The following is a 22,123-nucleotide window of genomic DNA, read 5'->3' on the forward strand; positions in this document are numbered from 1 at the left end:
TTTCAGATATTTCTCACAGAAATACGAAATAAGTTCTTAGAGATAAGTCTTCTGATACCAAACTACATTTTCAAAAGTTTTTGGTTATGTTTCTCAAGGCGGTGCCATTTCTCGTTTGTAGATGGTTCGTAAATGAAGACTAACATGCTTTCATACAGTAAAGCAGACTCAATGTATTATGCTGCACCACAGGCATGTTTCAAGCCTCTATAATATGTGTATTACACTGTAATTAATGTTAAAAAAAAACCATACAATGTTCCTATTAAGTTGCTTTTCTTCTTCTTTTTTTTTTTTTTTTTTCTTTTTCTTTTTTACATTTTTAGGACTGCGAATGAAGACTATATGGACAGGAAGCTTGCTTTATTGTCTTTCGGTTACAGTTTCATGTGGCTGTTACCGGCAGAACCTTCTTTTTCTTCAGTGAAATTAAATTTCATTGATCTTGGTTACCTGCCAGACAGACAGTTTTCCCCTATTTTGCCTGTTGCTGGATAGTTTTCATCCATCCTATAGGAGCTGAGCTTTCGTATGTGTTATAGCCTGTGAGGAAAAGTTACTGTGTGGATTTGGGTCTGCCGCCAACAGAAATAGAGTTTCTCACTCGTATCTTAGCTTTGCTTCCAAATTGACTTTGCCATGTTGAGGTATGATGTAAGATATGAAGGCAAAGAGGACAGGCTTTAACTAACCCCTCATGCAGCCGGGAGTGTTTTCACATCTGGGTTTAAATCAAAGTCTGCAGACGTAAATGGATTTTAAAGATGCATTTCAAGATTGCGAATAGCCAGCAGATCCATAAGGACCGCTGTGCGCTCGGGTTTTGGGAGCCAAAAGTTTCTCACTGTGGTTCTGAAAAGCACCCATTGTTGTAGTGGGTGTAACATCCGTGTTAATTGACAAAGGTGAAGAAGAAAAAGCTCCATCCTGGGGGCACGCTTTCATCTCTGACAGCAGGTATGCTCATGCAGTCATAACAGCCTGCAGAGAGAATCTGTAGGCCTTTGCGTGTGTGTGTGTGTGTGTGTGTGTGTGTGTGTGTGTGTGTGTGTGTGTGTGTGTGTGTGTGTGAGCGAGCGGTAGCTACCCTCCCATCAAGATCATCTCCTTGCACTGGAATGTATTACTTGTCACCTGCGTGGTGGTTTTGAGATTAGTGCATTAGAAAAAGGGTTACTAAAGACTTGAGAGAGAGAGAAGTGTGACTAGTTTACTTGATAATTTCAGCAGAAGTTTTTCTGGGTTAATGTACTTTTCATAAACGAGCGAGGAACACACTCATCGCCAAATAAGGCTGCCTCATTTTCCACTGCCAGACATTATTGGCCTGTTGACATACGGTGCATTAGTCCTCCCGCACTGACAGATTGGAAGCTTGGACATGAGCCTCGTTCCCCCAGGAGGGTTTCTGTGTCCAGTCAGACATCAGATAACCAAAGAGGGACACCTGGACTGGCAGGTGGCCGGGGTCTAGGCACCTCCCCTGGGGCTGCATACCTCTGTTCTCTTGATCCTGTCAGCCAGGACCACAGAGTGAGAGGGAGAGAGGAATGTGAGGAGGGAGGTGGGCGAAAAAAAAAAAGAAAAGGGGGGAACTAGAAAGTTTTGACAGTGTTGGAGATGCTAATTTGGCTGTGATCAAGCAGATTATTGAAGAAGGAATGAAGATAAATTAGATGCAATGAAAGAAAGGGAAAAAGTCTGTTGAACAAGAGATGGTTGTTCAGCTTTTTCCATTACAGAAGCCCGCTTTTAGGCTACGTTTGCAAAACCATATCTGCACGTCTGTGTTCAGTTTATACACATATATGTATATTAAAAACAGCCAGTGTCTTAACAGCTTTATAGAGATTATCCAAAGCCTTTAAACTAGTTGAGTTGATCTGCTTAAAGTAAAAGTTCTTGATTGGATAATGAAGTTACCCAGGGCGTACTCTCATTCTCGCTCTCTTACACAAACACACACACACACACACACACACACAAATGCACATTGAGAGTGCGGTATGAGTGTTGTTAGATCATTGATCAACTCCAGACTCTGGTAAGAAAGCTGTGTGTGTGTGCAGACAAATAGTCCTGTGTGTGCAAAGCAGATATTTGGACAAAGATTAGGGGGGTGTTATTACGAGCCAAGAGCAACCCAGACGCTCTAATAGATCATTCACACACATGCTTAAGATTGCATTCTGACTGGAACCGCTCGGTTTAAGCCTCGCAGTCACGTTCCTGCTCTTTCTGCTCTCTTTCATGCACTCAGTTGGAAAAGTTTCCTCCCTTTCGTTGGTTTCCTTAAGTTTCTCACCTTTTGCGTGCGGGCTCGCTGAGTGTGGCGCGCTGAGCCTGCACGCACGCTGGAATAATAAGTGCGTTGTATTCTTTTCTCCAGCTTGTGTTATAGATCAATAAAAGCGGCAACAACAAAAAAAAAAAGCTGGAATCTGGGTTGTATCCCAGAGCTACAACCAATAATCAGATTTAAAGTGTTGCCCCAGAGAGCAAGAACTCATCATCGAAGAATGTCAGACTGGCAGGAGAAGACATGATTCAACAGAATAAATCACTGGGCACCAGATTAGTGAGGTATTGGGCCCCTGAGGTTATCAGTGCTGGAATTTTCCATCGACAGCGTGGCTCTGTCTGCTGTCCAAATTGTATCTGTATGAGGTTTTTATTTTATGCAGGATAATGCACATCCGTGGCCTTGAGTGACAGGACAAATGGTAGCTCTGCTTTACTGCGTCTCACAAATCCTGCTCCTGAAACTGAGAGCTCTCTTTGAAAAGAGCCTCCTCCAGCTGTTTCCCTTCCCAAGAATGTCTTTGAGATGCAGCAGCTTTCACTCGATAACCATGAGCTAGGCTGTCAGGCGCTATTGCACCATCTCAAACTCAGTTGACGCAGCCGAACCCATCGCCTTCTCTTCACGTTCCTGCCTCTTATCCATTTCCCAATTCATCCTCATGTCTGTTTTTTCCTATAACCTTCTCATTTGGCCTGCTCCTTCTAACTTTACAGTCTTTCTCCATTCCCTCATCTCTCTTTCTGTCACCCCCCCCACCTTATCTCAATTTCCTAATGCCTCCTCGTATCTGTTTTTCATATAATATTTCACCCGCTCTGCTTTTCTCTTCCTTCCTTCATCTCCCACTGAGAGTTGTAGGGCCAGTCCCCCCCCCTCCCGGTTCCTGCTGAATAATGGGGAGAAATTGCTCTTGATTTATAATTGGTTCCATTCACTCTGATGCATGAGCTGCCAAAAGAGTTGGGGGGCCCCCTTTAACCCACCCCGTATCCCTCCTCTCTCCCTCCCCTCTCTCCCAGCGCCGCAGGAACACACAAAGAGCAGGCTGCATATACGTACAGCTATGAAAGTCTATATTGGCATGCGTGAATGCCGTGGCGTGCGTGCGTTTTATTTCTCGGGCTTGGGATAAGTGGTAGCCTGTTTTTTAGCGTGTTGACATTTGGTGTTGGAAAAACTTCCTGAGGTCTGCATATTTATGTGCCTCTGTGAGTATACTTTTACCATGTAATAGGAGTTTGTGTGATTGCTTGCTTATGTGTCACTGAGTGTGTGTGCTTCTTGTGCAAGGAGAGAATGGTTGTGGGTAAATGAAATATGTAACTGCATGCACGCGCGTGTGTGTTTGTGCGATGAGTACTGTGAAATCCTGGGTATTATCCTTTTTTCTATCGGTCCTCCTGTCCTTCTTGGCATCCTTCTATTCTTTTAAAAAAAATTATTTCTATCATCCTTTTTTATATCCATCCTTCTGTCCTTGTATCCTGCCGTCTATCTTTCTAACATTTTTGCTATGCTTCTATTTGCTTTTTTATCCTTAATTCTATCATCTGTTTCTATCCATCTTTCTGTTCTTCTAGCTTTCTATCTTAATCATTCTCCATATCCTTATTCCATAACAATAATGGATACTATTCCTTATTAATATGGAGTAAGAATATGGAATGGTCTCAGTGTCCTTCTTCCTGTTCTTCTGTACATCTTTCTCTATTCTTTTGTCTTCCTAACCCTGGTATTCTATCTTTTCTACTCCTTTCTTCCTCGCTCCCATCCTTCCAGGTCTAACTAACTCCCCAGGAAGCCTCTATGATCCAGCCCTGTTCCCATGGCCTTGGTGGGCACGCTGGCATCCCACACCAGGCAGAAGAATGTGGGTGGATGTGCTCACCATGGCACCATAATTAGCTCTCCGTGGTTAATTCGGCTTCGTTATCTAAATTATGCAAATGCTTCAGTGCCTAATTGATTAGAACGCCCCCTCCTCTACATGGCAGGCCTGTCCAGATCCCTCTCGTTAATCCCCGAGACGCACTGTAGCTCGTTAGTGTCGGTTTGGGGAGGGGGTGAAGGAGGGCTTGGACGGGCGTATAGCTCGTTAATACTTTGTGAAGCGTGCGTGTGTGTTTGAGAGAGCGTATTATGAAGGAGGAGGGGGTAGGTTCTCAACCTCGTTAGGGATGCTTTTGATGTGTAATTTTATGGCATGAGAACGAGTGATGTTTTGAGTGGAGGATTTGAGCTGGCCCCCTCTCCACCTGTTGGGCAGCATTTTTATGCCAAAGGGGACTCCATAATGTCCTCTTGTCTGCGGGGGAGTGGAAAGAGAGGTGGGAATCGATTTTTAGACTTAGTCTCTGCCAAGTTTTGGTGTTGAGTTGGCAGAAGGGAAAACAACGGAGGTTGTCCGCTTCAGTTTTTGCATTATCTGCATTATAGTAGAGATGGGCAACATCCAGAGGTACACGCATTAATACTAAAGTAACTAACACAAAACCGCATGTATTTCTGCCCAGTTCTATTCAGATTATATGTACATATTTGAGTTTTGATGTTTTGGGTGACCGAAAAAAAAATCCATGTGCAGAGGTAGTGCGGAAACAGCTAAGTGAATAATCTGCAAAACTAGCTGGTTTAACGCTGGCATCTCCAGTGTCAGCATGTGCTCCCTCTCTCCCTTTTATTATTGCAGAAAATGAAGTAAAAATATTTTTGTTTTAAAACTGCGAGTTCGACAAAACAAGACTTTTGATTCTGGCTTTTTGGGGGTTTAGGAAACTATAAATGACTTTCTAAAGTTGGTTAATCGGGTTAGTCAATAATCCATGTAGCTTTTGGGTGAAAATCTTTAGGTGTTGGACTCTAGGTTTAACAGAACAAGGAAGTCATTGACCAGCAGCTAACATGTGACGCCTGTCTCAGTGTTTTCTTGAGAATTTGTTGGAATAAAAATCCCCTTCTCATCTTTTATGTAGTTGCCCTGTGTGATGGTCTAATGGTAAACCGGATGTGGTTGTGTTGGACCATGCGCGTCCTCCTCCTTTACTCAGCACCAAAACCCCGGCCAGGCTAAGAGGCCAGCCAACAGATTGACAGAATGAGGAGAAAATATGTTGAGACATTCAGCGACGCTCTCACACACGCTCCCTCGAACACAGCCGCTCATTGATGAGGCTCTGCTCTCTCCTCCTGCTCGCCTGCCAGTTGACATCCTCTCTATTAATTTGAGTCGCTGTTCAGCTTTCTCAGTCAACCTCTCCACCCACCCACCTACCCCTGCATCCATAAAACCCCCTTCACCCAGCTCACATCAGTCTTTAAAGGCACCGAACTCTCTCTCCTCCTCTCTGCCTCCACAAACTCTCCACACACCACTACAGAAACCTCTTGGTCATTGAGCACCCCCCCACCCCACCCTCCCTCTTCTCTTTGGTCATTGAGCAGGGCCCATCAGCTCTTCCCCGGACCCTTCAGAGTAGCGTCTCCCCTTTCTCCAGGGGTCTGCGGGGTCTTTGTCTGTGCACCGGCTCACTGCTTTACAATGACTCTCCACTCTATTAAGGTGCGTTCTGCCTGTTAGCGTCGCCAGGGGCAACCGGCCTCCCGCATGACAGCTATGCGGCGTGGCATTGTGGGCTGCGGGCCCGAGCGGGGCAGTTGAACCCCCGGCACTCCTAACACTTGACACCGCATGTGTTTATCTAAAGGGGGGGCTTTGTGGTGTTTGGAGAACCTTAAGGGAGGATAGGGTGGGGTGGAGGGGAGCGCACGGGTTGTAAAAAGACGTAAAAACTGGGGGAGGAGGAGGGAGCGCAAGAGGGGACTTTGGGGAGGTGATAAATATTCAACAGCTCAGCTCCTCACGAGAAGTTACTACCCTGATACCCCTTCACTGCCTCCTCTCTCTCCTGTTCGTCTTCTCCGTGCTAGAAAGCAGATGGAATGTGAGAGCTCGGGGAGGAGGCTCCAGTCGGGTTTTATCCAATTAGCAGGGTTGTCAAAATGAATTTATCCACAGAGGCAGAGGCACAATGGGACCGGCAGTGGCCCAGGAGAACGGGGGCCCCGGTGTCTTTACTTAGCACGCTCACAATGAACTTCTGTCAAGTGTCTCTGCCCCACAACGGCATATGAGACACCGGCATACCTACAGCTCGTGATGCATGCCTGCACACCACTGCCACAACCTCTCACTGCCTGCTGTTTGCGCTTTCTCCTCGCCCTCTCCAAACAGGTGTTGGAGTAAGAACCCGCACAGAGTAGCTTCTTCTTCTGGTTTCAGAGTATGCAAAATGGAGCAACATCCGTTTTAATTCAAGTGACGCTTATTTAGGTATCCGAGGGCGAACACGTGGCTCTGAGCAGACATCCGTGTGCTTGCCAATTTTTCGTGACCTTGCAGATGCTGCACAACAAGGACACAAAGAATGGATGCCTATTCAAGGCGGACACCATGAGGACACAAAAATGGTATATTGCTAGTTTGGCTGTCCACAGCTATCTGTGTCCAGTAACCAATGGTGTTGGTCCACCGCATGGTAACTCTACTGGAGGGATGGAATGTAATTCTTCCAAAACATATTCCCTCATTTGTGATATGATGAAAGCACTTTGTAAAAGGTTGGCCATCATACAATTAGATTCATAAGTTTTTCATATGTTTCTGCCCCTGAGGACACTCCCACCAGGATAGAAATGTTTAATCGTACTATTAAGGTGATCACTCCTTAGTCCTGAAGGCAAGTTATTAAGTGTTCACAGCAAATTGCAAGTCAAGACACCTTTAAGATCTCCCTGAGATGACCATTAAAATACCACAGCAGTCGAAGATAATCCCTTAAAAACTCCTCCCATGAAAATGAACTTTTTAATCACGATAAACCAAGAGTTTAAAGGGTTTGAACAGAACTGTCTGGAAAGGATTTTTTTGTGCAATACATGGATATGTGCCATTAAAACATTTTCTCTATTGACACCTTTATAGATGTAATAAGCATCAAAGTCTTTTTTTTTTTTTCTCCCTAAATTTCAAAGGGAACATGAAGGCACTGAGGGAGGGTAGGAAAATCTAAACCTGCTGAAACCACAAGAATGGATCTGATAGAAGAAATCCTGCAGAAACTCTGTTTAATATGGATCTGTAGCGGTGTATATGCACAATTATGCTTATAAAAAGTTGATTTTTCACATTTTATTTAATGCATATGTTGCATGGAGGCCCACCTGTTGCAGGGGTAGGTTGAAAATCTTTCAATAATGTCAGCAAGTTTAGACTTTTTTTTATTTCAATACTTAAATGAACAAAATCCTTAATTGAACTAAAAAATAGCTATATTACCCAAAAGATAAATATTAAAACAGCTACCCAAAATCTAAAAATCACAGCGCTGTCATCGTTTGCTGTCTCTTTTACTGGTCTACATCAAAACTGTAGCGAGTCGAGTTTCAGGTCCTTACTGTGACTACAGAAATGGTTCCACTCTAGTCATACTTGTTCAGTGGGACTGGCAGATTTGAACAGTTCACAGAGTTCCCTCTCTTGCACTGTCACTAAAGTATGTCTCATATACCGCAAAGCTGTTCGCACAATGTGTTTGCCATGCGGCGTCGTTCCTCATGGTAGGGCTGTAACAAAACAGTCACAGGCATATGTGCGCACAAACAGACACACACGTGCACACGCACACTGCTTTTAATTTAGGGGAGCTGTCTGTGTGTGTGTGCTCTGTTTTTTATCAGTGTCGCTGATGCGTGGGAGGCTCTTCTTTCCCTCTCTGGCTTCTCTGGGAAGGAGTGATGGAAAAAGTTGGACATGGATGTCAGGGCAACTCTTCATCTTGACGCAGGGTATCCGCTAAGCAAACACAGGACCCAGCTCGCTAATGAATCAGACCAACAGACACACTCAGAGAAGCAGGGCTGTTTTTTAAGGGAGTGATATTGTACGAGGTGCCTTTGCAACAAAGCTCTGTCCTTCGTCTGATTGCTAGTGCTTTTATTTTGAAAAGAATGAGAAATCGGACATGTGGGAGGGCTACGCGCTGAGGTAGCGTGCCCCGCTGTGCGTGTAGTTGGTTTATGGTTAGTGACTCTTACAGTCGGGACAGGTGCTCCACAGAGATGTAGGTGTTTTTTATGGGCAGCTGTACTGGTTTGTGTCCATATAGTGACCAGCCACAGAAGCCACAGGCCTTCAGCTCTGCTCCCTCCTGGTCCCCACAGTAGCGTGCTGTTTGTTTACAGAGTGAGCCCGTTACTGATGAGCCACTTTGTGTGGACGAGTGATTAAATGAAACTGTACATGTATGTAGGGCTGACACTAAGGGTTATCCTCATTCTTGAGGGCTTGTCACAATGAGAGATAAACAGAAGGTCTACACATGTGTGAATATAGAGAAATCAGTGATTGGAGTTTTTGTCTAACAGGGTATTAATACAAATTTTGCATCAGTGCTAATAGCATTATGTAGAGTTACCACTCAAATCCAGTTCCCTTTTGCTTTTGCGGGGGTTGTAGCATCTTAAAATCCAACACCCAGCAGGAAGCATACAAAAACAACTGGAACACTGGAGCGTTTAGCAGCTTAAAAAAGAGAGAAAAAAGTTCTGTTTCTTGGTGTAAATAAACTCGATTCATTACGGGGCTGACTAATCATTACTGCGCCACGCTGTCTTTTCCACGCAGAGCGCTGCTTTGTTGCTGTTGATGGCACGAGAATTAGTCATCTGAAATTGTTTACACATTCATAATGTGCAATTAAAACGGAGCAGAGAGTGATGTGTGGCCTTGTGGAGCTGTTGCAGCTGCTTTTCCATCACCCTACCGCTCTGCTCGTTTTCATGTGCCAGGCAGCCAAACTTATATATATATATATATATATATCTTTTTTTCTTCACTGCTACCATTAGATGATGAAGGTGCACTGTAAAAGTTTCCATTCTCTTACTGTCCTGCCTTGGGACCCTTCTCTGTGTGTGAGCGCGTTGGTGTGCAGGCAGGCTTCATTAATCATCCCCTTTGCCTTATTAAGCTCAGAACAAAAATGCATGTTCAAAGTTGCGTGCCGCTTCCACTTCTGCAGGTTCCTCACGGGACCGTTGTATGTTCGAGGACATGCGTGCATGTGAGGGAGAGAGGGAGTGAGTGGGGAGAAAGGGGAGATTTAGTTTTGCAGGACCACCCTCCTCATCCTGACGGGAAGTTGTTAGTTTAACCTGACAGGAAAGAATTTGGGAAACTTGGCAGCAAGGGGAGAGAGAGAAAAGCTCCTCTCTTTCTATATTAACCGTTAATAGACTAACCATTACCAGCGACTTCTCTATTTGTATTTTAAGTATCCATCTTATCCTCACTCCTTACTGCTAGGATATATATGCATTTCCACCCTGTGCCTCCCTCCCTTCTACTACCTCTCATTAGTTGCTCTTTGTCCAAACTCTTGAAAGCAGCCTGTGTGTTTTAGTCTTCTCCTCTATCTTCTTCCCTCTCTTCATACCGCTCTACCTGTATCGGTTACACCTGAGCAGGAAGGTGGAGGGGTCGGGTTACGGCACGCAGAATGAGGGCGCCCCTTTGATGAGCGTGGGCTGGATGGGTGCGGGCGCAGCGGGAGGGGATGGGGTCAACGGTGAGATGGGGGCTGACAGAAAAGAAAGACTTTATTTGTGTCTGGAGTTTTTCTGCTGAGCGCGCCGCCTCGCCTGGCTTGTGTTTCGTTAGCGGCCGCCTGTTCGTGCACGTGTGTATACAAGTAAAATTCAATCAGAGGGAGCTGCGCGCTGTTTAGATGGAGGATGCGTGTCTCGGTGCAGTTCTGCCTGTTTGCTTCAGTCAGGTTTGACTGAAACAAACTGACTAAAGCCTGTTTTGCTCAGAGTCTGTACGTGACCTTTCTAACCACCTCCTGTTGTTGTGTGTTTCAGGGGGTAGTGTATGGAAGATGTCTGGAAAGCAAGACTGGACTCCGTGGATGAAAAAGAGAAGGGCTCCAGTGTTGTGCGCTCTTGGCGCAGTACTGCTGTGCTGCCTGCAGAGCGGCGCTTCACTCACCGGTGAGTAAACAACATTAGCTTGTGAAGTACTGGACCCCACTCTCACTGTAATCCCAGTGCCTATTTCCTCTCTCTGTGTATTAACAGTAAGCAACGTAATAATGAAAAGGTTTCCTTTTTCCATCCATCTGTCTTCATGCCCTCAGTCACAATTTGCTGTGGCAGTTTTCTACCTCACTCTACCCTCAGTTACTGAGTGCCTTTACACACCTGATGCACAGTAAGTCCTTGCCAGGGACAAAATCTTCTGGCTGAGGCACAGCGAGTGAGATGTTATGTGTCTGGCAGCAGGTACAGCAGTTTATTTGAAAGAAATTGGAAGGCGGGAATAGTGTGCATGAGCTGTTCTTGCCACTAAAAATAATGCAAGTATTGTATGTGGAGCCACGGCGATTAGCTCATTCACTGATTCAAGCAAAATTTGCAACCAAAGAAGCCAAACATTTGTCTGGGAATTTGTTGCTTTTCTTGGTCTGTTGTAGGAAATTTTGTGGTTTAATCACGTCAAACTTTGCTTTGGATTTCCAACTAATCAAGAAAAGAAATGATGGCAAACATACATATCAGTTGCCCGATGTGTAATGAGTCGGAAATATCTTTTATACGCATGCTCACATGAAGAGTTTCTAATTTGCATCTGAATCCTTGTTGTTAATCGTTTCCTCAGACGAGGTGCCGGCTTTCAACGAAGAACCCACATCCGTGGTGCAGAAGCTGGGAGGCAGCGTCACCCTGCATTGCAGTGCCCGTCCCACCTCCGCCAACATCAGCTGGCGCCTCAACGGCCATGAGCTGGTAGACGGAGATTTGGGTGTAGTGCTGAGGCCCAGCAGCCTGTTCATCCCGGTTCTCTCCAATCAGACTCTTGGCAGATACCAGTGTGTGGCCAGCACCAGCGCCGGAGCCCTAGCCAGTGTGCCTGCTGACGTCACTGCTGCCAGTGAGTAGCCACCCACACGAAGCTGTGACAAATAAACACAAACAAAGGGGCCCCTTTTTGGTTTGTCAGAATATCCGAAGAACGCGTTGGACTTTTTTTCTTTCTCTCTCTCTAAGTAGAACAAAAGCAGTGAAGGGGCGGCATTTGTTTGCTTTAAACCTTTACCAGTACATCACTGTAAACCTCGTACTTTTCCACTACTTGTGGTTTTGGGGAGAAAAAAAATATAAACCTACTGCAGTTTTGGTCCTTCCAGTGAGAATCTGTTGCACATCAGTAATAAGTGGATTAACTCTGCACAGTCAGGCAGTTTTTCTTCTGTGTACTCAGACAAAAAACAGCTGCGTCAATTTAATAGTGTTAAAATAAATGATTCCCCATGCTGACGTTTTTAGTGCTTTGCTAGTGTACGGTGTTGTATTTGATATCCATTGTGGGACTGAAAAGGGGGCCTGAAACTGTGAAACCTGAGCTGGAGGAATGAAGGGGACCCAGGGGCCAGTCTGAGCAAGTGGGGGGGAGGAAAGGGGACCAGCAGGACTTAGCTTGGAGGCCCCCCTACCTTCATTGGCCCTTTGCTTTCCCCACAACACCACATTCCTCACCGCAGGGCCCGACAGCAGGACTCGCCAGAAGTTATGGCCCCGTAATTGTGCTGAGGGCTGAGTGGAGATAAGAGTGGACAGAGGATATAGGTATACGCCCCAGCAGAGCACACCATTAGCTAGGGGGGCGGGGAGGGTGCTTTTACCAGTATTGTTTTACGCGTAGGGATGTGATGTATGCGGCTGCAGAAACTGGAAGCTGTTTTTAGGCCAGTCGAGACAAGATCCTGACACGAGACGAGACGTGGTGTCACATTCTCTGCCTCCTCGGATCCCTCCACAATCATCTTCACACGCATTTCCCCTCGCACGTTTTTCACTCTTCACCCTGTCACTTTCTCTCAGCTCGCCTCCTTTCATTATCGCCGTCTCCCTCTCTCTCTTTCTCCCCCTCATCCCTCATCCTCCTCTTTTTGTCATCTTCACCTCTCTCGCTCTTATTTTTCTTTGGGTTTTCTCCAGAGGCTGTAGCTACAAAGGCATTAAAAGTTATTGATTGCTCCAATAGTGGATGAATCACACTGGGACAACCACATGTGGAGCCAGTCTGTTCGCCCCGCCTTCCCAAAAAAGCCTCTTTAATTTAATAACTGCTTCTCCTCGGCCACCCCCAAACCGCCTAAGGAACTGCTCCGTGGGGAGTGTGTACGTGCTTGCCTTTCCTTGTGAGCCCTCTTAGTTGTACGCACATGTTTTTTTGTGATCAGGATACGTTGACTCCAGACCCTCCACACTATCCGACTCCGAAAAATCTGCGTCTTCTTGGCATCACTTAAAAGCTCCCCCGCTTGAATTCTTGTGCAGACAATCACCCTCCTCCTTTTTTTCTTTTTTTTTTTGCCGTAGAAACATGTATCTGCACAACGTGAACGCACAACACGTTGCTATAACGTGTTATAATTCAGAGACGTGCGCGCGGGACTCCTGTTGCTGCTGCACATAAAGATGATGAATGTACTGTCTCTCTCTCGCTCCTTCTCGCCCTGCCAAGCAGCCGTGGTGCGGGAGGTCTGCTTCAGTTTATGAATGCCATCAATCCTCCATCCATGCAGGATGCACTCACAAGAAACATCACATGCGCGCGCTCGCGTGCACACCTGAGAGGCACCCGTGAGGGGATTTTTCTTTTTCCTGTGAAGAATGCGGGGCAGTAGAGTTGTGAGAGGGGGCGTTAAAAGGTGTATATGAAGGAATTTGGGAGAAACAGCCAGGAGAAGGAGGAGGAAGGTGGAGTGGGGAGATATGAGGTGGGGGAAGGGGTGTCTGTAAAAACAGCACCTGATTGATTTTGCAAATGGAGCGCCACACGGCCTATCCTTGAGGTTTTTTCCCCTTCAACACACCCCGCTAAGCTTGACATGTCCTGGCTGGGATTCTCATCTTTCAGAATAAGAGCTGACACAGGCATAGGGTTGTGTTGTGTGTTTGTTGTTAATGTGTGCGTGCGTGTTAGACAATCTCCCCCATTACGCCCATTAAAGCTCCCCCAGGCGCCTGCAGAGGGGGCAGATCCAGCGTGCGTGGTGGATAAATCGGCTGCCCGCAGTGAATGTGTTTGTTCAGTGCTTTTAGTAAATCACTTTAAAACCCCTATCAATAGATACTGTTAACTAAACTTTGCTTATTGAATTAGAGGTGTACAAAGACTCATCAGCTGACTGTGTGTGCATACGGGCAGCTCGGTGTGCCGGGTCCAAGAAAAACACCCCAGTTATAGCAGCTCTGGAAAGAATGGAGAGGCTGTGTTTGTTAAGAATAAATCAACAAAGGCTGGCAGACGTTTAATTACGTTCCTGGAGAAGTTTTATTTATCTTTCATTTCACTGTTGGACGCCTTAATGACAAATTTCTTTGGGTGTTATTTTCCCCTCCTGTGCTGTTCTCTTTGCTCCTGTTTCTTCTCTCTGTCTCATGTTAGGTTCTCTCTGCTTCAAATCTATAAAATGGCAATGAAACCCTATAGGATGGCGCTTTCTCCCCTTTGACCCCCCCCCAATGCCAGGCCTCCAGGCCGCTCAGGCAGGGGCTTAGAAGGTCAGGGGGCCAGATAAGTGTCTATGCTGTGCAGACCGTGTGTCTGTGGGACACAGTCACAGCACATGGCCCCGGTAATCCCCACTCCCACCATTTCCCACAGAATCTGACCCGGCTCCAGTCCCCCGGTATAATGTTTGACAAGATTAATGTGGCCTGCTCAAATGTTACTGACACCAGAAAAATTAGCTTGAAGTGCTTTCCTAAAATTCCTGCGAATTTCAGCGGATCACGTAAAGACGAGCAGTGGGAAAGAAGTGGAGGTAGAAGTTTTTTTTCCAAAAAGAGGGAACATTAGAGAAGCTGTGGGAATGTGGTTACAACACAGCAAAGTCGGACTGACATGAGAGACACCCAACATGGGAACAGCACAGTTATTATTGCTCTGAATATTGCGGTTTTGTACATCTGAAGCCGAGGAATGACTGTATACATGTGCAGTTAGACGTGATTTACACTGCATATTAAGATGATGAAAGAAGGGTGAAATGTGTTGTAGCTATGAGACGGCGCTGACTTTTCTCCTCATGTCTTTGTTGTTTTTTAGAGCTGCGGGACTTTGAGCCCGATGACCAGCAGGAGATCGAAGTGGATGAAGGCAACACGGCTGTTATTGAATGTCACCTCCCCGAAAGCCAGCCCAAGGCTCAGGTTCGCTACAGCGTCAAACAGGAATGGCTGGAAACATCCAAAGGTAACCAGCTGCTTTAATCCCTCAAGATCTTTTATAGCATTCACTCTCTCTCCTTAATTCCCATACTATCTTCGTAATTTACCGAAATGCTATAATCCTGCTATCTGACCCATCGTAAAACCACCGATAAGGGCATTATCTGGAGAATGTTGAAACATGGGAATGCAGTTGTTTATTTTTCAAACTATTTACTTCTAAGTTGCCTGGAAGAGAAGAAAAGCTCCAGTGGTTTGTAGCTGGTATGCTGATGATGCCTGGGAGCTGTAGGTACTGATATCTACCTTATCTGTGAGGAAATGAATACCACGTTGAAGAGCATTCACTTGGGTCAGACTCGACAGTGCCACTCTGTGGCTTCAGCTGGAAGTGCAGCTATGTATTGGAATGGCACACAGGGCTCATATTACCCACGCTGTTTCACAACATGGACTCGGTTTTTCTGTGGTTCCTCTTTGTCTCGGTGGTATTTCTGATTATTTTCTCTGCTTTTCTTCTGCACCCCTCTCACTCAGACTTATGTTTTTGTTTGGTCCTGCAGGGAACTACCTCATCATGCCATCAGGGAACCTGCAGATAGCCAACGCCACACGTGATGATGAGGGACCCTACAAGTGTGCTGCCTACAACCCCGTCACTCAGGAGGTTAAAACGTCCACCTCTGCTGATCGTCTGCGCATACGCCGTGAGTCACTATTGCTCATTCAGCATGGCATTCTGGTCTTGCGGGGACGCATTTTACTCGTAGGTGCTCACATGCACAATGCCTCGATTCTTTCAGGCTCCACATCAGAAGCGGCTCGGATCATTTACCCGCCGGCACCCCGCTCCATCATGGTGACTAAAGGCCAGCGGCTGGTGCTGGAGTGTGTGGCCAGTGGCATCCCAACTCCCCAGGTCACGTGGGCAAAGGACGGGCAGGACCTGCGTCTCCACAACAACACGCGTTTCCTGCTTAGCAACCTGCTTATCGACGCAGTCGGCGAGGGAGACTCGGGCACTTACGCTTGCGGGGCAGACAACGGCATCGGCTCGGCCAGCTCTGCCGTGGTGCTCTATGACGTCCAAGTGTTTGGTGAGTAAAATGAAATGTTTTTTGTTTGACTCTACAAGGTACTTTTGTTTTGTTTTAAGTTTTTTCCGTGTCATGGATTTAATAATTACATCGACTCCTGTTTGGCGGACTGGCAAGACGGGGTCTGTATGTACAGAGTGTGTGAGAGAGGAGCAGTGTGGGCGGTGTTTTGCAACACAGAGTTGGTGAAGACAGAGCTCTCTATTCTGCACCAGGACTTGATTGAGTGTGTCTAGGTTATGGATGACTGTTTTTACAGTGATTTTCTGTGTGTGTGTGTGTGCGTGCATGTTTGTGTATGAATGTGTTGTGGGCTCGTCTCTCTGCAGCTGGCTCTAATTAAAGCCAGAGTGCTGCTGTAGCTGTAATGAGCTCTGTCTTTTCCCCCATTCACAAGCAGCCAACCATCAACTAGCTGGCCCAGCCTGGCTCCACACACCCCCTTACACACACACACACACACACACACACACACACACACACACACACACACACACACACACTACAACTGTGTTTTCAGAATCGATTAAGTCACTTATCAAGCAAGAACACGAACCATGTTGTTTCCAGCTCATAGTATTTCCACTATAGTTAGAACATTTTGGGGTTTGGATGGTTAGCGAGACAAAAATTGTTATATAAAAATGTAAATATTGGAAATTTTTGGCACTTGTAAAGCAATCTTAAGGAATCAGGAGATCAATTAAGTGTTTTGGTGAACGATTGTATTCACCGAAGCACCGAAGTTTACCTCGATTAGTAGTTTGGTCTACAAATACCAGAAAATAGTCAAATGTTTCCTAGATCCACACAGATGCATATGCACAAAGTTTCAGGTCGGCCTCCTCACCTCTCTCCTTTGTGTGTTTCTTTTCCCTGCAGAGCCTCCTCAGGTGATGGTGGAGCTGCAGCAGCGGGAAGTCATGTACGGAGACACGGTGCGCTTCATCTGCCAGGCCCGCGGTAAGCCCGCTCCCTCTGTGATGTGGCTCCACAACGCCCAGCCGCTCGCCCAGTCTTCTCGCCACCGCCTCACCTCCCGGGGGCTGCGCATCTCCAAAGTGGGCCCCCGGGATGACGGGCTGTACCAGTGCATGGCTGAGAACGGGGTGGGCAGCTCACAGGCCTCCGCTCGCCTCATCACCGTATCAACCGGTGAGTGGGTTCAGTTTGGTAATTTGTTGATGATTTTCTTTTATTTCACAGATGTTAGATGTCATCCTTCTTGTTTTGTTACAGGGACTTTATCCCGAGGGAGGCTGCCTTCCATTTACCGCCCGCTCAGCCCAGACAAGGTGCTGAGAGAGCAGCCGCCTGTGAGGCCGGGGGTTGCAGGTGCCATGTTGCCTCTAGACTGCTCAGAATTTCCAGGGTACATGCCTGCAGAAGCCCCCATCATCCTCAGTCAGCCACGCACAGGCAAGGCTGACTATTATGAGCTCACCTGGAAGCCGCGGCACGAGCATGGACCTCCTGTACTGGAGTATATGATAAAATACAGAAAGGTACTGCAAGAAGCTCATCGTCTAAACCTTTTTAGAGTCACACATGTGTTCTTGTGTTAGTAACTGAGCCTGCTCTGCCTCTCAGGTGGGAGAACTTCTTGCAGACTGGACCTCCACCAGTATCCCGGGCTCTCTCCATAAGCTGACTCTATCCAAGCTGCAGCCGGACAGCTTGTATGAGGTCGAGATGACTGCCAAGAACTGTGCAGGGCTGGGACAACCAGCCATGATGACCTTCAGAACCGGCAAAGGTACAACAACAGCTGTTATCCTACTAGATTCCTTCAGTCTTCGCGCCAGGTGCTTTTTTTTTTTCATGCCCGGTACTTGTGGTCAGTTCACATCAGCGTGCTGCTGCATAATCTGCCTGTAAAAAAATAGTCCCCAAGAAATTCCCTTATTTGTTCCGTTTTGAGTCATGTTTGCTAAACACTGAGGCGCTTTAAGGTAATCATTATTTTGACAGCTTTAAACACATCTTAACTTTTGACTTCTCAGACTCAGGGAGTCAGAAAGTGACACCAGTCCTTTCCTTTAAAAATGACTTGGAGTACATTTCTTTAAGATGATGTGGTGCCTTATCTCTTTTGTCCACAGGTCGCAAAAATCTGGGCGTGTCAAATGATCCTCCAAAGACTCCCTCTGTCCCCTCACCAAGCCTCTCTCGTAAGCTCTCAACAGTCCTGTGTATTACTGAGACAAACTCCTCTCTGATTAACAATACTAATAAATCTATTACTTTGATTATGAACAGAGCTAGATACAGTTTCACCTTCTCCTTTCACTAACAAGTCTCACTTTCTCTTGCATTTCTGTTCCCTGAAGGATGAGCTCCCAGTAAGTCCTGAACGTGACCGTTGTTGAACTTTCTCTCACTAGTTTGAGTATATTGTCCCTGTTTGTAGCTTCCATTTGACACTCTTCCCTGCTTTTCTTCAGCTCCCGAAGCCCCCGACAAGCCCACGGTCTCCACAGCGACTGAGACGTCTGCGTACGTGACTTGGATTCCTCGCGGTAACCGCGGCTTCCCCATCCAGTCGTTTCGGGTGGAGTACAAGAAGGTGAAGAAGGCAGGAGAGGACTGGGTGACGGCGGTGGAGAACATCCCCCCGTCGCGACTCTCCGTGGAGATCACGGGCCTGGAGAAAGGTCAGCCATCTTCACACCCTCTTTTCAAAACCGTAGCGTTGTTGCTCAAAGCTGTTTACTCTGGCTCGTTGGGGGTGGGGGGAGCAGTAGGACATGTCGTACCATATCATTACAACAATGATGTCCACATAATTACATTCCCATGGTCTGCAAAATTTATCACCATAATGAGTGTTGTTTCAATCATCTCAGTAATTGTTGCCATCAGTCAAAAGCACAGCACAGCATCGCATTTGCTCAAAGAAAACAGACAGTAAAGTGAAAACAAGCCTCATTAATCAGCACAACAATGGGAAAGCGTCACTGGCTGGTTGTAATCCCAGAGATGAACAATGCCCGTTCCTCTCCCTGTAGGTACGTCCTATAAGTTCCGTGTGGTAGCGGTGAACGTGATTGGTTCCAGTCCTCCCAGCGCCCCTTCCAAGGCATACACGGTGGTTGGCGGGAGAACACACGAACGCCCCGTCGATGGACCCTACATTACCTATAATGAGGCCATCAACGAGACCACCATCATTCTCAAATGGACGGTGAGTGTCCAGAAGGAGACTGAGGATTTCAAAAACAAGCTTGCAGTGATTTATAATGTGATTTATTCTCCCCCTCGACAGTACACTCCAGTAAACAACACGCCCTATCTACGGTTTCTACATCTACTACCGGCCGACAGACAGCGATAATGACAGCGACTATAAGAAGGATGTGGTGGAAGGGGACAGATACTGGCACTCGATTACGGACCTGCAGCCCGAGACCGCCTACGACATCAAGATGCAGAGCTTCAACGAGAAGGGAGAGAGCGAATTTGGCAATGTCGTGATCCTTGAAACAAAAGGTGAGGTGCTTTGTTGGCGAAAGCTTGTCGCAGTCAGTCGGTCTTGTCTTTTACAAAAGAATTTCTTTGCTAATAGTTAAATTTTTTCCTCTTTCTCCTTTTTTCTACAGCTCGTCCTAACTCCCAAAAGCCTCTCCCATCAGAGACTCCCAATGACCCTCTGTATAGACCGCCCGAGGGAGGTGTGCCTCGCCCCGGCGACCTCCCCTACCTCATAGTTGGCGTTGTCCTGGGAGCCTTCGTCTTCATTATTGTCGCCTTCATCCCCTTCTGCCTGTGGCGGGCTTGGGCCAAACAGAGTGAGTGCACTTTGCCGTTCCTCGAGTCTTTACGGGGATTAACGTCTTTCCCGTCCACATCCGTGTAATTCCTGTTTTGTCCTCATTTCAGAGCAAACAACCGACATGTGCTTCCCCGCTGTGGCCGCCCCCGTGTCGTCATGTCAGTACACCATGGTTCCTCTTCAGGGACTTGCATTAGTGGGTCACTGCCCACTGGATACTCACATGACTGCTCCACATGGCGTGTACCCCGCCAACGGAGAATACACACCAAATGGCAAACCTCACCACCCTAAGCACTGCCTGCCAGGCCTCCAGCAGGTAAAAAAACAAAACTAGGTTTTAAACTATCCACGAGTTTTTGTTTTTGTTTGAATATTTAATGTATGCTCGTCTGTCTGTGCAGGATGGTGTGGATTGTGATATGGAGTGTGACACGCTGCTGCAACAGCCCAATGGACACCTGCCTGTTTACCACTATTCTACCAGGTGTGTTTTCATTATAACACTTATTTACTTTTTAATGTACTGGACTAACACCGTAAAATAATTCTACCAATATGAACTGGTGACATTAAAAAAACCTTTTTGTCCTGATTTGATGAGCAAGAAAACTGAATTTTGACCAACAGGCTCAAGAATTTAAACTGAACACCTGGATAAATGTTGAAGAAATTTGTTGGCTGAACATCCCAAACGTCACAACTGGTATGGACAATAAAAAAAAGTCTAATAAATATGTTTTTCTTGTTTTCTTCAGTGGCCCTGATCATCCTGATCACTCCTGCTATTCTCCAGATGACTCCACTCTCCAGCTCCTCAACTCCCCACATCAGCTTTTAAACTCACAGGACGCGGGAGGTGACGGCGGCTTCTGTGGTGGAGACAAAACGGAGGACATCGCTCAAAGTATGTGAGGATGTCTCCATTAATATCTGCTCATAATGTTCTCCTTTTATTATCAACCAAACGAGCATCTTTTAAGGATGCCTTTGTTTTGGTGTTGTTGTTGAATCCTCCTGTCATCTTCTCACCATTCTTCTCTCTTTACCGCAGAGCCGGCATCTTTCCCGCTTCTCTCTCTGGAGGACGAAGGGATTTTCACCACATCCTCTTCAGCAGCCACAACGCCACAATCCCAAGATGCAGCTATACAGGAAGTGAACATCCTCCCAAATGAAGCGTCCCCCGAGGACGAGGGGACGGCCAGCGTGACAGATGCATGAGAGACTGTTAAATAAACCGTAAACAAAAAGAGAGAAAATATTTATTTTTGTATCACAGATATTTATATATTTATGCTTTTGTACATAAGTGTCCGATTATACTGTATATAAGGTTATTTTCATATTGAAAAGAAAGTGACTTTTTATTCATAGATCTCCTCACGCTATGTCACGGACAAAGGGAGTAGTATTTTGTCTTTTTGTCTGTCTGCATTTGAGACCTTTATTCCTTGTGTGAAGAAGAGTCTGGAGTCTCCAGGGACTTCCTCTCAGTTCAGCACTTCACAACTAAACCCTCCCCACCAATCATGTCTTTCCCAGCCTTCCTCCATCCTTAGTCTGGACCTTTTAGGTACTTAGCTTTACGTACAACAGAAACACAATCTGACCCAGTCTGATGCTGTCACGAGGTGCTGTTTAGCTCTGCGATATCACGTTCTCGGTCATTTCTGTATAGCAGTAACACAAATGTATTATGCATTGTTCGTCATTAACAAACTATTAACAAGTGTATGCAACATAAATCATTGTTTCAGTAGTGTACAAGAGATTATATATTGTATAGTTTATTTATTTTGTTTTGGTATATTTTTTTTAAATCACTGAATGGGAGAGATTCTGGAAAATGTCTTTAACTCAGTCATTGATAAGCTGAACTTTATACTGCAACCATTTCTGTGTTTACTTGTTTGCTGGTTACCAAAAGACTGCCAGGTGAGGCTGCTGCGACAGGTGTGTCAGTATTATTCCTCCCTCACTGGTCGGTACATAAGTGTTAGTCTTTGACAGAGACATCTGCAATCAAAATGAAGGAGATCCTGAATCTACACTCCCTTTTTTTTTCTTTTTAAAGTGTAGCTGTTCTGTGGTTGCACATGCTGGAGCACTATTGCATGTAAATAAATGCTTATGAAATTGAGTCGAGTCGTTTGTGAATCTTGAGCATTAGTTCTTTAAGCTTTTTAAAAGTCTTTCAGAAAATTTCTTTGGAAATTGGCTGCTTTTTTACTCATTTTCAGAGAAATGTTTTTGTTTTGTTTTTTGCTTGTCAAGCCACTTAACACTCATAATGAATCATCCAAACATACAAATGGGTGAACCAGGATTGTCTACACACTTCTAATTTTAGCAAAAACTCAATTTGTTCACATTTCTTTAGTTGAATCCGCAACAAACTTCACCGATAACAGTTGACGGGTATAAAAGAGTTTTTTTTTTTTTCCATTAACAAAATGATTCCCAAAAAGCTGTTGACTGTAAACTGCATTTGCAAGACTCAGCAAGGTGTGCAGTGTTCTTCAAAAAAAGTGAGGAAATTAGACAAGTGGAAAACAAGAAGTAACAGACCTAAAAACCTCACAGCAGATAAATATTTGGAAGTCATATCCTGAAGAAAGAGGAAGAAATGCACAAAGACCTGATAGATAC

At 45.8% G+C, this 22,123-nt stretch overlaps 1 protein-coding gene across 1 annotated transcript; it reads left to right on the plus strand.

Annotated features, from left to right (window-relative positions):
• The first annotated feature begins 338 nt into the window (after nt 1-338).
• On the plus strand, nt 339-21,614 carry boc (BOC cell adhesion associated, oncogene regulated). Its single transcript, XM_040044473.1, is given in 19 exon segments — nt 339-3,513; nt 10,226-10,354; nt 11,022-11,294; nt 14,481-14,627; nt 15,166-15,309; nt 15,406-15,699; nt 16,582-16,854; nt 16,939-17,204; nt 17,290-17,455; nt 17,802-17,870; nt 18,144-18,353; nt 18,708-18,883; nt 18,965-18,985; nt 18,987-19,188; nt 19,299-19,487; nt 19,579-19,790; nt 19,876-19,958; nt 20,230-20,378; nt 20,526-21,614. Coding segments are annotated over 19 exon segments (3,183 nt in total). The 5' UTR covers nt 339-3,503; the 3' UTR covers nt 20,696-21,614.
• The last annotated feature ends 509 nt before the right edge of the window (nt 21,615-22,123 follow it).

This window comes from Simochromis diagramma, unplaced genomic scaffold (genome assembly GCF_900408965.1).
Source record: "Simochromis diagramma unplaced genomic scaffold, fSimDia1.1 OVJJ01000602.1, whole genome shotgun sequence".
NCBI classification, from domain to species: domain Eukaryota; kingdom Metazoa; phylum Chordata; class Actinopteri; order Cichliformes; family Cichlidae; genus Simochromis; species Simochromis diagramma.